The sequence below is a fragment of the Diachasma alloeum genome, unplaced genomic scaffold (genome assembly GCF_001412515.2).
Source record: "Diachasma alloeum isolate Michigan unplaced genomic scaffold, Dall2.0 Dall_scaffold_00418, whole genome shotgun sequence".
Classification (NCBI taxonomy): domain Eukaryota; kingdom Metazoa; phylum Arthropoda; class Insecta; order Hymenoptera; family Braconidae; genus Diachasma; species Diachasma alloeum.
Window position 1 is genome coordinate 116888 of NW_021680557.1, and position 18248 is coordinate 135135.

General features: G+C 39.3%; 1 protein-coding gene across 11 annotated transcripts in view; it reads right to left on the bottom strand.

Annotated features, from left to right (window-relative positions):
• Window positions 1-18248, bottom strand: part of LOC107042106 (xin actin-binding repeat-containing protein 2) — a 233570-nt gene that overhangs the window by 105078 nt on the left and 110244 nt on the right. For 6 of the 11 annotated variants that reach the window (XM_015262987.1, XM_015262986.1, XM_015262989.1 and 3 more), the window contains one exon: window positions 2364-3954. In XM_015262987.1, coding sequence (XP_015118473.1) covers window positions 2364-3929 — 1566 coding nt within the window. In that variant the 5' untranslated portion in view covers window positions 3930-3954. Of the gene's footprint in view, window positions 1-2363; window positions 3955-18248 lie in introns of those variants that run through there. The other 5 variants (XM_015262995.1, XM_015262994.1, XM_015262992.1 and 2 more) reach the window with 1 other exon arrangement.

Consider the following 18248-nt stretch of genomic DNA (forward strand, 5'->3'; position numbering starts at 1 on the left):
GTCTGTCGTTGATAAAAAATACAACACAACTATTTTTTCCATAAAAATCATTTTTGTTGGTTAATATTGATGGGCACATAAATCTCTAGTCATTTATAAGTCCAAGTTAATAGACATACTGTGTGAGCTGAGTCTAGTCTATGGGCCTAAGTCATGTGACTCGGTCTGTCTTTGATAAAAAATACAACACAACTATTTTTTCCATAAACATCATTTTTGTTGGTTAATATTGATGGGCACATAAATCTCCAGTCATTTATAAGTCCAAGTCAATAGACATACTGCGTGAGCTGAGTCTAGTCTGTGAGCCTAAGTCCTGTGACTAGGTCTGTCTTTGATAAAAAATACAACACAACTATTTTTGCCATAAAAATCATTTTTGTTAACTAATATTGATGGGCACATTAATCTCGAGGCATTTATAAATTCGATTCAGTAGACATAGGAGAAGAAGAAGATTCATTGGTAATAAATAATTCAATAGGTTGCTATTGGCAATAAAAATCATTTGTGCTTACGAATATTGATGAGCACATAATTTTCCATGCATTTTTCGACTACTCCGCCCATCCAAAATTCCCGTTATGGCGTTTAATTGGTTTCGACGCTTTTCCCCCCCTCATTTTCCACTACCCCAGCATAGCAAAAAAATTTTGGATACCAAAAAAAGCACATAAATAGCACATAATTTAAGTGTTTTCAAAATGGCCGCCAAATCACTCGATTTCGCATAAATTTACGGAGGTGATATTGGACCACTCTATTAAGATTTTAAAGAATGGCCGCTGAGAGGCTCTTGCCGCATAGTAGTGACTTGAAAAAATATCCATTGACCGGTATATGGAATCATCAATTATGACGAGAATTTCCTAAACTCTTGAATCAAATTTTTATACAATATCCAGAACACCAGAACAACCAAAATTGGGCATGGAAATTTGGATCGCATGACTTCTAGAATTTGTTCAGATAAATATTGATATCATTTTTCAATGCTGAATTTAAATAATTTCGATGTTGTTGATAATTCGAGATGACAAATAATGGAATGGTTTTTTTGAATTGGTAACACCTTTCCAACAGTCAGGCAATCAATTCAAGGAAGAACATATTTGAATCCTCAAATATGTTCTTCATTGCTTTTCTGAACTTCCAAATGAGGCAAGAAAGAATGATGAACAATCAAAGTTCCGTTGAACGTTAATTGAGTTCTATAAAAATCTAAAAATAAGTCAAAAAATTTCAATAATTTATTTAATAAAATAAATCATTTTCAATCAAATCAAATTTCTGTTTTCAAATTAAACTATCCGTTAGGACTTGAAACCTTCAAAGAGGTCGACGAAAGCGGTGAAACATGTACCATCTCCATGGAATAATCTCACAATATTCCACAATTGACCCAATAGTAATTCACTCGCCATCCTCCCTCCTCCCCCATCACATAAAATGCCTAGATTCCCAATCCCAATTTACCCCCCCCCCCTCCCACTCCCTTCAACAAGTGTTCACAGAATCTCACTTTAATATAATCGACGAAGATAATATAAAACAAGAACTCAATGGTTGATTTGGGCCTACTAACGCCAACAGTTACACACTGAGTTGCCTTATAGTTTGCCCTCACCCACCGTCGCCGCCGACGCTCGACTCGGCCTTGAGGCGATTAAAAGTGTCCGAGACTTGTAGCGAACGGGTTCAGAAAACTCCGTGCTCCTCAAACCGTGGCCCGAGTAAAGAGACCCACAGCCGGATGGTGAAGATCGGTTAACTTTGTAATATAAGTGGTGGATTGGTTGATTCTCCTCGACGTTACGCTACGATTGGATACCACCCGTACATACTGGGATACTTGTTTTGTCAGTGTGCGGGGAAAATGTACGTAATGTACGTAAGCGTGGAGAGTGGAGGCACAGCTATTACGGACATTGACTTTGCTAAACCGGAATTTATCTAATCCTCATTCCGAGTTGCCCACAAATTACGATAATAAATTTAGTCATCTTGCGAATTCCTAAGTAAAACTGAATACATAGAAAAATTTGAACGATAGTTCTGAGATATCTGAAGAACAAAATTGTTATTCTGGACCGAATAAGATTATCATATGATTCAAATGTGAATTAATCTCATGCAATTGTTAACGAGTCTCATAGATTAATCACTCATCGAGGTGATTAATCGCCCACAATTTTCGCTCTACGACAACAATAATTTTGAAAAGCGTTGCAATTAGACCACTGGGATCGGCGAATTCGAAAGGTACCATTTTACGCTCCCACAATAATCGCCATACATGCGACATTGTTACGAAATGGATGTTAGCATAAAAATAGAAAAAAAACGACTAAAACAACACTTACATCACACGAGTTAGACAAATCGCTGCTCTCGTCGTCTGGAGTTGCAAGGGGAGCCACCGAGGGTGAACTCAAGCATTGCTCACGCACACTATCATTTTTAGTTGGATTATTAGCTTCGTCATTCTCTGCCAAGTCTTCGCCTTTCGTAAACACTTTATCTTCTTCAATAATTTCGCCTTTGTCCTTTGGTTCTTCCAGTAAAATTGGATCTGTTGTGGTTCTACAGAGGATCTCTTCATTAAACTGTTTGGAAGGCTCAATAATATCGTTCACTAAATCATTCGGGAACATTCCCACCTCCTCAATGACGTCATTTTTCTCTTCAACATCATTATTCTTAGATACGTGAAAATTTTGTTCTTTAATGATCTCTTTACGTTCCTCATCAATGAATTGGTCTTTCACCATATCCTGATCCCTCTCTCCTATCATCAAAGGTCCAAAGACACCGGCATCCTTCAAAATACCCGAGGATTTTCCCAGTAATTCTCCAGGCTCCAACAACTCAGTCTCAAACTCAAGAATGTCCCCATGGTTCTCTACATTTGCTTCACACTTTACCCCAAAAGCATCAGTCTGCAGTTCTTTCCGAACAGCAATTACTTTAAATACAGATGGAATACAATACGCCAAGTCTTCATATGTCAGCTCTCTATTGTCGTGAATAGAAAAATTATCAGTGATATGGTGAACCTGATCCACCCGGTCGACTTCATCCATCCACATGTCTCTTGCACTCTTCTTTCGCTCATCTGACTGATAAACTTCACCAACAAACTGCACTAGATTAAGTTCATCATTTTCAGGATCGGCGTCATGGGGTTTTCCACCATCAATTTCAGTTTCTAGCTCATACGGTTGAATTTTGTCAAATTGAGTGAAGTTGAAGTCCTGATTGCAATTGTCAGTGGATTGATGTGCCATTTCAAGTGGATCAACAGTTATTGACATATCTCTTTGAGGATTCTGGAGGATCATTTCATAATTCTCAAGGTCTAGAAGTGACTCTGTGGCACTGCCACTTGATTTTATCGTTGCTCCTCGGAGATCACTAGCAAATGCCTGATCTAAATCAGTATCAATCAGTTCTAGAAGTTCTTTTGTTTCTGTTGATCGAGAATCTGTGATATAGGGGCTACCGTGACCATTTCTATAAGTGTAGGGATCCTCTACGATGTTGTAATGGTTGATTTCTGCACCTATGAATTCTGCGTTGATGTCCAGCAAATCCTGACGAGGTTCAATGACGATCTTTTTGATTGAGATCGAAGGCTGGTCGTGATCTTCTTCAGGAGCCGGCATGTCAACTTCATTGGAAGGTTCTGAGCATATTCTAAGGGCTAACTCACTCTCGATAAGCTCTTGGAGACTCTTATCCTCGGGGGTTAACTCATTCTTTGTGTTGTTCGTTAGTATCAAATCGTCCTCGTCGTCACACAGGTTTAATAGCTGATTGTTACTTGGGGTTATATCGAGATCTATCAAACCGTTGTTAGATTTGACACTGCATACATCGCTTTTTGTACTTACTACGTTTGAAGATTTCTTCGAGAGTAACTCAGCCATTGCTGGGGGTGATGTGTGTGAAAATCTGAAAGCAGATAAGAAGACCGTTTGAGATGGCCATCAATATTGGATTTTGGTAATATTATGAAATTTCATGTAATTATTCAACCACCCATCAATCCTCACCAGGGTTGGGTCCATCACTGAAAATCGGAGTTTTCTACGGTACATAGTAGAATACTGGTTATTTTAGCTCTAAATGGTAGAAAAGGTAAATAACTGTTTAAAAAACCCTTAACCCGACTATCACTGTAGTAACCCTCGTGACTGAATTTTACGAGGGATTACACCCTACGAGGTTTATATCTAGCAAGCATCAAACGTCATGAGGGTCATATTTCGCATAGATCATGCCTCGCGAGGGTCAAATGTAGTAGAGGTCATATCTCGCAAGTTTCCTGCCTCGTGAGGGTCAAACGTCGCAACGGTCGTACATCACAAGGGGCCAACGTAATAATGTTCGGAGGTCGCAAGGATTATACCTAGCGAGGATTATGTCTCCCGTTAGACCCTTGACAATTTTCCTTCCTGCTCCTTTTGTTTGACTCTTATAATCGCTGGACCGTTGTGATTGTCTTTCCCGCCTCCCCGGATACCGCTTGTTATTGTTTGACCTTTGAAAAAGTTCTCTGCCTACCTCTCTTGTTTAACCGTTACAACATTTGACCCTTGTGAAATATAACCCTTGTGATGTTTGACCCTGGCAAGCATGCTGTTACCGACTCAACAACTGTGCTATTCTCAATCACGCACACACGCCGTCGAAGAGGCCTAAAACCTCCTTAGTAAATTACTGTTTTTTTTACATGTAGAAAACTTGCTAAAATACCAGTGGTATTTTACTTGCTCAACCCTGATTCTCACTGAGGATTGATGATTAACCAGATACACCTCGATTAACCAATAACTGAACATTCGTTATTTGTTACTGAACAATAATTTAATCATCTAATATGCATTATGTGCAAACGATATTGTCATCTCTGTTTCTGATAACTGCTTGGCTTTTTTGAGTGACTTGTAGTTATAGGTAACCTCAAATTAAAATTCGCTGCAAACCATATCTACTACGAAGAGTAACCTGGGAAAAGCTCAGTCGTTCAGTGTATCCCTCTGTCTAGAAATTCAGAGTGGGACAATGAGCCACGACACCAGGCTCAACGCTGCTTAGCTTAGATGTCTACTGGAGCAAAATGCTACTAGCCCCACTATTATCTCTAATCAATTTACTCACGTATATTTATTTATATTTTTTTTACATTTTTTTGAAGATCACTGCAATAAGTTCGAAAATTGAAAAATGTAGATTCTTTAAAGAGAAAGTTATATGTCAATTGACTCCTAAATTCCAGCAATTGTATACACTAGTAGAATTGGTCTTGCAAAGATTTTCAGCTATAATACCCCAAGAGCTTTAAAATTATCGCATATTTCTCGAATGTTTTGTTGCATAGCAACGAGAGGGATCAGTTTTGCAGATTAAAATCAGATTTGCAGGTCAAAATCAGCATTGAGGAAATTGTCAGTTGAATACCGCGTTGACTATATAATAGTACATTAGAGTACAAGGGCACAAATTTCGTTTTCAACGAATGTGTGTACAGACCTCGCCTTCGGCTCGGCCTGTAAACTACACATTCGTTGAAAACGAAATTTATTACCGAGTGCTCTATAATATTTTATGTCAAGTCATGCAGAAGTCGAGTTTTGAGCAAGCTGCGCGAAGCGCAGCGTGCGATAAACTCGACTTATTGCACGGCGCGACATAAAATAACAGTCGAATAGTGCAATTCTATTGGCTGAAATTTGGATGGGAAGAATTCTCGCCAAAACTCTAATAAAACATGGAATAAGCTTAGGAACAATTATCATATTTTTCTAATGTTCTGGTGAAAGTTGCTCAAAAGTCAATACTCTTCACAATTACGAAATTTAAGGGGTAATTTTTCATATAAATATTTTCTCTGTATCCTAGACATTTCTAATTTTACAGGCCGACGCTGTATTCAGAATGTAGTCACCCACATTGTCGTGAAAAATAGTTTTGTAGTATTCAAACTTTATACTATCCCATTGCACCTCACTATCCAATTTCACCCTATTGTTACGTATTTCCCAAATTTCCTCAACATTATTATATCTGCATTAGCCTTATAAAATGCCAAGGAATATCATCAAGTGTTTCATTATCAGTCAATTTTTCCATCAGATATCGCACTTTATCGAACATATCGATTCCGCCAATCTATTTGAGCCTCTCATTTTTCAATTTTATTTATAAACTATTTTGTCCCCACATTATGTGCGTTATTTTTCCTCCTAGGCTGCGGTTACGGAAACAGATACCCTGCAAAAGCCACGCGTCGTGGTGTTGACGCCTCTGGAATCGGAAGGATGCGCGGTTGCTTATGGTTATGCAAATGGAACGTTAAAGTGTCGGTTGCCCCCTCCCACTCTATATAAAACCTTCTACAGCACATCCCCTTAATGCATATTCTTTTGAAGCGTTCAATTTTCCAGACCAGATTTTATTCAATTAACATTTTCATTGCTCTTGAGACCCTTGATTTTCAAAAGAATCAGACATCAATGGAGTCCTATTTCGTACCTGTAATCTGCGAATTGATACTGTATATATAATTCCAGATAATGGGAAGAAACGAGGAAAAATGCTTTGCTATAATGAGAAAAATTTTCAATTACTTTTGGGGTATAAAAACACGATGGGGTTCTAATTTTTTTTAACAATCAATACGTCACATGTAATTTAATTCTGATTAGATGTTGAGGGAAACGTCTCGGCCGTTGTACAATTGATGGGATAACATTTTTCTTTTTTCCTTCTCATACTTGGAGTGCTCGCTTCGATAACTTCATGCGGATGCATAATGGATCACACCCGCTTCAATCGATCTGTAACACTAGCGATTTTTTATTTGAGAATGTATTAAAGATATTGAATAGTGAAACCAAATGATACGGAGAATTTGTTCCTCAATTGTTGGTCGCACGGTAAGAGAATCCCCGCACCGTGTATTTTACGATTTTGAGGAAAAATAAATTGAACAAAAAAAATTATTCCACGTTCATAGGTAATTTTGAACTTTCAATGAATGGGAAATGGGGGTATGGAGGCGAAATAGTTGTGAGATAATCCAAGAATTAGATTTGAAAAAGTGCAAAATTATGAAATTTCCAGGTTAAACATGATTTTAATAATTCATTAGTGTAAGTTTGGACCGAAAAAAACATGTAGATGTGTTGTGAAAAGAAACAAGCAGGGGTTCGAGCCTTTTTGATAGAAGTCAACTGACCATTTCTTTGTGTGTTATAACTCTTTTTCTTTTTAGTTCCGAATGTAAGCTTTTTTTCATTTCTACCGCTTCCATTGGTAGTAAGCTTTCAGATGGATCTGTACCAATTCTATTAAAAAACAAACAATTATGAACACATGGAGACCTCTACAATTTTGAAGTGAATAAATACATCTACACATGGAGTTATAAACTTCAAAAAAACATAACATCTTTATGTAAACATGACATTCCAAGTAATTATGATAAAAAATTCGATGATTAAAGAAAGCACGGTAATTACCGTAATACACGATTTTTCATCAAATGGTCCAAGAACTACTAAATTAAGCTCAAATTTTCTCTAGCTGCATGGCTAAATAGTATTGATCATTACCCAAAATTTTAGATCCTCAAATAAAGTTTCAAATACATTATAGCACATATGAGCAAGCTGAGCACATAAAAACAGAAAAATGGCAATATCTCAAAAACTCTCAATTAAACGCTACTCATATTTTGATTTGGTTAGATAGCCACCATTATAATTATAACGAATATTTAAAAAAAAATTGAAAAGTTGAAAAAATCACAATAAAACTCAATTTTCCATAGCGGGGTGATTAAATTTCCATGGCTCGAGATAGGTATCATCGTGACGAATATTTTGAAAAAAAAAATGAAATTGGTCCAGTCATTCCGGAGATATTTGCAAAAAACGATTTTTGAGAAATCGCTATATATCTCAGGAACTACTCAACCGATCGGGCTAAAATTTAGCACAGATTTGTGTTTCATTAGTTCCAACTATGAGCCAAAATTTCAGCATTTTTGTAATTACTTTTTCGGATTTATTAACACACCTCTGGACAAATAGGGCACATATTCCTACGACAGGGAAGGTGGCCAGTAAGGATTAGAAGAAGAATTCACGATTAACTGGATGAGAAAATCCACTAAACTTTGGAAAATATCGTGGCAATTCCGGCGAAAATTCTCGCTCGTAGAAGTTAAGAATATTCGAACTATTAAATGGAGAATTTTTCTGTTCATTTTTTTCCCTTTGTTTTTATTTCTTTTTCTCTTACATTTCGTTGAGATCCTTGAGGCGCTTGGAATCCCGGTGTACATCGGTCGCCACGTTACCCGACACATAAGCCCCCTATTATTAGATGTTAATGTCCGTCTGCTTTCACAGCGTAAAGCCCGTAGTGCCTAAGTTGAAAATGAAAATTCTGAATGAAATTGTGCAATTGAAATTTTGGGAAACTATATAGATCCATTACAGCCAAAAAAAGTGAATTTTTGGAGAAAATATAAAAAAGTTGAAAATAATTGAAAACGCTCGACCTAATAAATTTCAATAACGAGAGTTGCAATAATCTAATGATGTTTGGGGACTGCAGTATACACTCAAAAAAAAAATTTCTCACGAGTACCGGGCGGTACTTCGAGGAAGTTTATTTGTGGAAAGTGTGAAAAATACTTGTCCCAAGTACTTTTTCGGTCCTTGGATGGAGCACAACATCTGTGCATCAAGTAGGACAAGTACTGAGAGTATCTTCACTATTTTCTGCCAGTATTTTTGCTGTACTACACGCAGAGACACTTTCTTGATCATGCGTGGTACACATGATCAAGAATAATAAAACGTTCAAGTGGGAAAAAACCGAAGTGGAATTAATATGGACGATTTGAAGTAGAGCTTTTACCAATTGCGCGGTAGGCTACTGGTTAGGGCATCGGATTACTAGTCGTGAAGTGGTGGGTTCGATCCCAAGTTAGGGAAATATTTTAAGTTAACAAAATCGGTTTTTCAGCGATAATTGCTTTAGGGTTTGGTAGGTAGGGCACAATTAATACTAAAAATCATCCTAAAAAATGTTATTTATTTTGTTTTTGTTATTATTGATAACTGCCATGAATAGTTTTGGCAGCCAGCCCGGCGCCAGTCGCATGCCGGCATTGATTTTTTTCCCTCCTTGAACCTATTACAAATGCTCAGGAGTAATATTGAATTACTTGTATTTCAATCATCCATATCATTTTCATGTAATTAAGTAATGTTTAATTGAGCCTGGCCAACGACTGGCAACCAACGCTGGGCCGAGATCGGCGCCCAGACCTGGTCCGATATTATCATCCCAGGTTTCATCTCAGAGGAACGGCCCCCGAAGTTCGGCAGCCCGGCCGCCGGGCTCGGACCGAGCTTGGCCGTTTCGTTTTCTCCTACCTAGTGGAATACGCAGGCACAGCCTCTACGTGTACCATGCATAATCATGAAAGTGTCTGTGTGTTCCATGCACAGATACGAAAGAGTGCGTGTGATACGGAGGCTCTGTGTGTATCACGCAGGCTCTCCATGTACCACGCATGGTCAAGAAAGTGTCTCTGAGTGTACCACGCATGATCAAGAAAGTGTCTACGTGTAATACACAGAGCTTGTTTGTGATACGCAGCGCCTGCGTGTGATACCCAAGGCCTGCGTGTTTCACGCGTAGTGCCCTTAGCCACGACCTTTATTGAATATTCCTGAAAACAGATCACGTAATATAAATAGAACTACAGTTAGTAATTTAGAAGATTTAATCAAGTACTGAGCGCTTTGTGACTCATTTTGTTCAATATATTTAATTCCAATAAATGAAACAATTTTGTTTGTATTAATTCTTTTTCATCCCTTTCAAACACGAGCTGGTGCACCGCCAAAAAATCTCACAGTGTATGTCGGCCTGTGAGTTCACGATACACATACAATTTTTTGTTTGGCTGTCTGTGTCTTGTAAGGGCTTCCGTAAGATAGACTGTATATGTCGTATAGACAATAGACGCATGCAAAGGCGGTTAGTCTGTCTGTGTCCCCTAGGGGCTATATGCCAATTAGAACATTTATGTCGGTATAGTTCGTTACTCTACCAGGAACTAGCGGCGCTCGTAAATTTTTCGAGCCCAATGGAGTATCAAGTAAAAAGTTGGAGTAAGTAGGGAAAATCTACAGATAGGAAATTGATACTAGAAGGAAATTTCTGAAAAGGAATCGCGCACCATGTTTATATAGGCTTCGCAATCATACAATCGCGCGGTGTCTCCGCTAGTGCAATCATAAAAACAATTGTCCCATAACTCCACTAATCACAATTTTACGGTTGCCAACGGGTACATCTCAATGTATACATTGTCCCTTTTTTGCAATTTTTTTCCATCTCAATTCCAGCTGGTAGACATTTATTTTTGCAATGAGTGCACTGGCCTTGTTGAAACAGTTTCTGTCATTACAGTTCATAGAGATGGGAAAAGGCATCAGCAGGCGACCGGACCGACATGAGGCGAACTCACACTCTTTAAGCCATTATGTCCATCAAGATGATCCGCCATGTGCAGACCACTTAGGTTAGGAGAGGGATCTACTCGAGCATCGGCATTACTGCCAACGTCAGTCATATTATCCCCCCATCGTGAAAATGCCCGTTCACACATGGAAACCTTTGGGAATCAACGGTGAATTTAGAGAAGAGCTGAGGCAAGCAGCTGTGATTATAAATTTCATACTGTTGATATAAATTTTACTAGCGCTACATTGTTAGTATTATGCAATTTATGTAATTTCCCACTGAAAGTAAAAATTCAACAAGACGGAGATTTAGAGAATTCAGTGGAAGTACTTCAATATTCACTCTACTGCATGTAACCTTGAATTTTTTAATGGTTACGTTAGGCATTTTGGTTTGGGCAAACGAGACGCTCCGAACTTCCCCGTCATTCTACCTCTGCAGTGTACCTGAAGTGTCCCATTTGGGCAGGCTCTAAGATCTATTAGATGGCCGGGAACATTTAGCTAAATGGCTCTAGCCGTCGACCTTTCTCTGCCATGAACTTGTGAAGTTGCCGAATTTTAAGGAAAAAAAAACAAATTAAAAAAATCTATGATACACTGAAACAAACTGTACCTCAATAACTATAGTTACATTCATTATAATGAATGTAAACGTAGGTTTTTTTATATTACCTACTGCTTATTACTATATAATGTTATTAGCCAATCTAAAATACTGTCTTCACTGTGAGATTGAATTGGTTCCGCCGAAAAATTATATGTTCCACGAAAGAGATCTTTTGCCCTGTTGAATAAATTCAATTGTAGGCGATAACGGAAGTTCCCACCAAGGAATGATTAGTTCCATAGTAGTAATTCTTTTTCATAAAACATTTATATCCCTTTTGGATAGATAAATAGGCGAGCCAAAATTAACATAAATTTTTCATCACAATTTTCCATATTGTAATCATTTAAATTCCACTCAATTTTCAACCAAAAAATTCATTTCACATTCGATGTTTTATGGGTGAAGTGTTACGGGTCATGGTCACGTTGGAAAACAAATCCGAAATTTTCATAAATAACTTCATTCCTGAACCGACTTTCGTGAACTTAGTCCATGTAACTGGAGAGATTACCCGTGTAAGGATTGAATAATTCTCGCACTCCTTTCCGACAATTTCGTATGAGTCGAATGAATTCGAGACTTGCTTCTACTATCATCACAACTTCCGTCGAGGTCTCCTCCTCCGGTTTTTAAGTTTAGTGGTTGATTATTATTATTATTCTTTTTTTGACTCTGTTGTAAAATTACACGCCCGTAAACATCTACATGGTAAGGACCCGCACATGCTCGTTGGATTAAAAAAGAAGACGCGTGGGCGTGTGAACAGTTTCTATGTGGAACCATGTATCTGCAAAGTGGAAATAGAACTACGTTCAATTCAATCTGCGTTACTGGGAATTAAGAATATGTGTTTTTCTGTTCAGGAATGAAAGCGCTACTTAAGGGGGTTCCACGGTAAAACTTGGAAATCGACAGGTGATGAGAATAGCAATTGAGCAAGTCTTGATATACCATGGGGTACCTAAAAAAGGTAAAAAAATTGGGGCCCAACCCATTTTGCCCCGGACGTTGAGGTGTAATGTCATTTTCGTCTTTTTAACTTTGAAATGCTTCTCGCACCACCATTGTCATCCGACTTGAACTTTTTTTAAAATGTTTGTAAGATTCTGTCAGACAAAACTAGGTATGCTTTCCTTATTATCTCAAATACATATCATGAGAAAATTAATTGTTTCGATGTACTCTTACGTCCCTCGGAACGGAAACAGTTTTTTGTGTTAGGATAATTAATTTTGTGGCTCAGGAATCAGACGAGGAAGTTCTTAGATCATATCTGTATGTATTGTGACGTATTTTCTTACCTCTGCGGACGGTAAAAAATACGCAGCCCTCAGCGACCAAACAACGAAAAGAAAGTTGGGGGCCAGCACGGGTGAACCGTGCAATTCAAACGACAAATCAAATCGACAATTACTCGAGACGAAAGAACAACCTCCGACAGCTCAGACAACCGCGGTGGCGGCTGGGTTCTCGATACAAATGGTTGTTCTGAAGTTTCCGAAATGACTTGGTTTTCTTATCTAACAAATTATATAAAAAATTCAATAATCCGGGGAATAAATAATTTATTCAATAAACCCCCTTGTTCATTTCACTTCGAATCACCCCTCAGAAAATTAATAACACAAATATTCAACAAAAGCTAAAGACTCGATACACTAGAAAATCCCTAACCAATGATTGGTCAAAATAATAAAATACTAGTCAGTCAAAAGAATACGTACAGTCAAAATTACAAAATCATGGATAAAGTCAAACTGTAGAAATGACTAGCGAGAATAAAGTCAAATAATATCACTGAATGGGAGGTTAATTTTCCGATAGAATAAAATGTCAAAATATCCCAAATCGAAGAGGTGACTGACATCGACCGCGGCAACTGGAATTGCCTCGGAACAGACAATATAAAAGGTGACCGCAATCAAGGTCAGATACGAATCACTCGAGCGTTGACAAGACGCTACAATTTCAACTGCCGATGCGATGACGAAATGATACAACTTCAAATATCGAAAACAAAAGTAATTACCGAAAATTTCGAATATCAATGTAGTTCTCAAAATCAGTTCAAAACTAAATACATTATTTGAAAGGATTTGTTCTACCGATTCCTCATCCGATCGGCAAACAAACCGTTGAAACGAGAGTCAAAATCCGTTCAGAGAAACCACTGAATTCCCGAGAAAATCGAACATCTCAAATCACAATATAATATCAAAATCATACGTCCAAATTAAATTATACAAAAGAGCTAACCTCTGCCGAACAGACGATAAGAACTCGCCCCGAAAATCAAAAGACTCTAATGGCGTCACGTCGCCCGATGATAAGCGTCGTCAAAAAACGAACGAGCGAATTTCAATCGTTGTCGATTTAACCCAGATACAAAATAACATTTCTGGAACTCTTCTTCCGCTCATCACAATCTCCAACGAGTCTAGTCCAGGAGCCAGGGCGAAAGATTCTCCAAATACTTCAAATCCCGTAAACGCTGGTGTCCACAAGACGAATTGCTCCACCAGCAAGAGGTTCTCCACAGAACAACAGCTCGTTCGCCACCCAAACGAGAAGTGAGTCTAAAACCCCCGCTTCTCCCATGCGTTCGGGAAACTTCCCGCCAATCGAACCCCATTGGCCAGGGCCGTTCCATGAGCCGCTCTGATTGGTTGTAACCCAACCAAACCAGACTTATTCTCCAATAAACACTCAGCTGTGTGACAACGTCACCAAAATAGGGAATAAATATCCAATTCCTTTTCCCTTTATTTCGTATCATTACCGGACGTCTAACGTCAGTCCGATAATTTCTCTCGCACTGCCTAACCCATCACTTCCGGTTAGGCGAGGAGATCCAAAAATGGCGTCGCAAATCTCGGCCGATAACCGCCTTCGTCCCGTCACCGCCGACAAGTGGCGCCGCCGGTGAACTGTACTCGAGCTATCCCTCCAACGCGGGAACTCGATCCAAATACAAAAGCAGCTCTTTTACCACAACGACTTTCTGGAGTTTCCCCCTTCCCAGCTCCCTGGAGACCTGACGTCCGAGGCTGCCGAAGTCCCTATATGTGGCTCGATACAATAACAAAAAAAGTAAAAAACCAAAGCATTAGTCAGAACCCCAAATAAACCCTTTTGACTCTCGCTTCGGAGTGATGACTTCTCGTCTGGATGGTAAATTTCACCGTTGAACGGTCGAAATAAAATAACACGTTACAGTATGTATATGTGTATATGACCGATTTTTTTACTTTTTTTTCGATATCCAATGAATTAAATTTAAATTTTTTTCATGGATTGTCGGGTTCAATGATATCCGTCATTTGATATCGGTTTCTATGTGAAACCATAGATATCCGTCAATGATATTCGTCATTTTAATTTTAATGGGTTGTGTGGGTCTCAAAAATCTTCTAGCCGTAAGGAAATCAAATGATGAAATTAAATAAGGTTCGAAACTAAGGGACAGGAGGGTCAGAAGTCAGGGATAGAAATAAAAGTCACCAATAAGTTATAAAAAAGAGCATTTTTCTACTTGTTTATTTTTTGTATACTCTGTATAAAAAGCGTCGTTTTGAGTTGTTGAATCTCGAAATAAAAAATAAAGGGTGTTGAATATTGAAAAAGGATGAGGTAAATAAACTCCTCAAAATAATAATTTTTATATCATAAGCAAAAACGAAGGTTATCCTATGGAATTCAACGAACATTAGAAAAATAAATGGACAATTACTCTTTGTTATTACTCGGTGGCTCATTTTTACTAATAAATTAGCAATTTACTTCCCAATGAATATTCCTACGTAGATCCGCATCGTCACGGACTTATGATGCCTAAACCCCACTGCTCGCCCTCATTTCCACCCCTTATTTCTGATTTTTGCGACCTTCAGTTCCGACCTTAGTGACCCTTATTTCGGAGCCTCATATCTGGCCCTTGTGAATATCAATTTTGACCGTTTCTAATTTCATCATTTGCTTTCTGTATTATACCCGAGCTATTATTCGGTTGACCTTAGATGTTTTTGAGTCATAAATTACATGGAAAGAGGGATGCTATACACTATCCATTCACTTTCCTGGCCTCTATACGAGGGCAACAATTGAATAATAATCAATCCACGAATTAAAACATTCGAAAACACACGAGCTCCTGTTTACCGGACAGGTACTCTGGCCAACTAAGCTCCCAGGTAGGAAAAAACGAACGGGCCGAGCTCAGTTCAAGCCTGGTGGCCGGGCCGCCGAATCCCAGGTGCGGGATTCCAAGCTTGAACAATGGGATCAAGCTTGGTTCAATCTAGGATACCAAGCCTTGGGATTCCTAGCTTTGATCAAGCTTGAACTTGTGGTTATACCTAGGTAAACCCAAGCTTGGTGATATAATCCTGGGAATGAAAGCTTGGGTGCCAGGGTAGCTCCAATCCTGGTCCAAACTTGGTACTCCAAGCTTGAACTCAGGGGCTTGAACCAAGCTTGAACCTATGGTGATACCTAGGTAAAACCAATCTTGGTGATATCTTGCGAATCAAATCTTGGGTGCCAAGCTAGTCCCAATCATGGTCCAAGCTTGATACTCCGAGCTTGAGCTCAGGGGTTCAACCATAAGCTTGGCCCAATGTGTTGGGGTCACACAGAAAACGCTGTGCAGATTATCTGCACACTTATGCGGATAATCTGCATAGTTATGCGAGATTCACACATAAGCCGAAGTCACTCTCTTATATGCAAATCATGCATAAATAGTGCGTGAATCATGCATAGTTATGCGGATAATTCGCATAACTATGCATGAAATACACAATTTTTATGAGGATTATCTGCACATCTATGCGTACTTTCCGCACAGATTTGGCATGATTTACACATAAGGGCGAAATTTTGATGAGGATACGTCTATGTTTTCGTTATGAGTAGTCGTTTTGTGAAATTGAGCTTACAGGTCTAGATTTTTCTAGAAAATTCAAGGGACTTCAGGGAGTTTCTAGAAATTTCGAGAGAATTCAAGGAGTTTTGAGAAATTTCGAGGGAATCAAGAAATTTCTAGAAATTTCGAGGAAATTCAAAGAGTTTCTAGAAAATTCAAGGAAATGCAACAAGATTCTAGAAATTTCGAGAAAAATCAGGGAGTTTCTGGAAGATTTAAGTGAATTCAAGGAGTTTCTAGAAACTCTGAAGAAATTCCCGGAATTGCTAAAAAATTGAATAAAATTCTTAGGTGTTCTGAAAATTTGAATAAAATTTGAGTTTTCCAAAATAATCGAGGAATTTCTAAAGTTTTAAATAACATTCTGTGACGTATCGAGATCGATCAATACGTCGATTTATTTAATAATTATAATTATTATGCCCAAAGTGGTGGACGATGGGAACGGGAAACGAGGTTTCTCATTCCCTTCATCCAAAGATTGCTCAGCAGTCCCACGGTGTCCCATGGACACCAGCGTAAGCAGTTCCACGGTTTCTACAGGTCCAGTTCAGGGTGCTGAACTGTTTGACTGTGTAGGTTTCTATACAAACGAATGCACGAAACCGTATTAGTGAAGAAAACCGTGGACTTTGACGAGTTTGGACGACTTGGGAAGCACCAGAGTACGGCAGAGTACGATCAGGAGCGAAACAGAGCGGATCTCTGAGCTCAGGCCTTCAGCCAACCAATAGCAAAGTCGAGTCAAGGTCCCAAAGTCGAGTCAAGAACCGCGTTATACCGACCCATTAAACACTACCGTGTATAAATTAAAGTTAATATATAGTTATTTTACCAACATTAGTACGGTCGGTTTAATATCGTTAACCCTCCCTCTATCCTTCACTTATCCCTCCGATTGAGCGAACCACCCGTGAGCTCACCGAGACTAGCCGAGGTCGGAGTGAAACATGAGTTATTAAAGGACAAATTAACTCATTTCGTCACATTGGCGCCCAACGTGTTTTTGGGCACTCATTCGGGGAAGCGAGTGCAAAAACAAGGATTACAGTGACTCAAAGGATTAAAAGTGAAAATTATGTGATGTTAACAAAAAAGTGAAGGATTGCAGTGAATAATTAAGGTATACGCGTGTGCTGAAGAAAAAAAAAAAACCCGACGGTCAAGGAAAAGGCAGACGTCTCAATCTCCCGTTACAACTGCACTCGATAGAAGGAAGATTAGAGAAATCTCGCATTGCCAGAGCGAGCGGAAGAATCCAGAGAAGTCAAAACTTCACCCGAGGACAGCTCGACGAGCCCATGGACATCGGCAGCAGTGTGAGAACCAGAGACAACTAGCTGAGTACAGGAGCAGTGACAACGAGCAGAGACAACTAACAGAAAAGTGCTAGCAGAGACAACTAGCAGAAAAGTGCTAGCAGAGACAACTAGCAGAAAAGTGTTAGCAGAGACAACTCGCCAAAAAGCTAGTAACCGGGGACAACCAGCAGAGAAGCAACGCACAGAGACAACGAACGCGATTAAAACACCAATGAGAGGAAGGAGGATGCAATTGTGGCTCTTATTCGCCGTTTTTGGGTCTACGTAAGTACACAAACAGCCTCAAAATTCCACCCACGCGTTCAGAGCGATCGTTGACCAATCGGAATAATCGACGAGACAGACGGAACGACGACTCGAGACCGTACCTCTCAAGATTAGAGTTAATTAGGATAAATATGGACGGCACACAAGACGCGAGAACAGGGGTGCCGACGGTAGCCGTGACACCCACGACAATAACAACCGAGGCACCGTCAGCCTCGAGTACAACGAACACTACCGTGACGTACACGAGTACCAGTGCGAGAATGAGCGCGAGTTCAGGAAATACCTCCCAACCACCCTTAAATAATCCACAGACACCGGGAATATTCTCAAACGTTAGCATGTCAAACTACGGATTAGGGCAATCGACCTCAATGTATGGGGGAAATCCAGAATACAGTAGAGTAAATTTGGGATTGGGACAAAATAACTCAGCGTCCGGCATACATTATGGGATGGGACGATCAGAATTAGGCGCGACACACGCGTTTGGTACAAACTACGGATTCGCCAGGCAAGGAATGGGATTCGGAAGTCCGACGTCAGGGTCGAATCTAGGATTTGCAGGG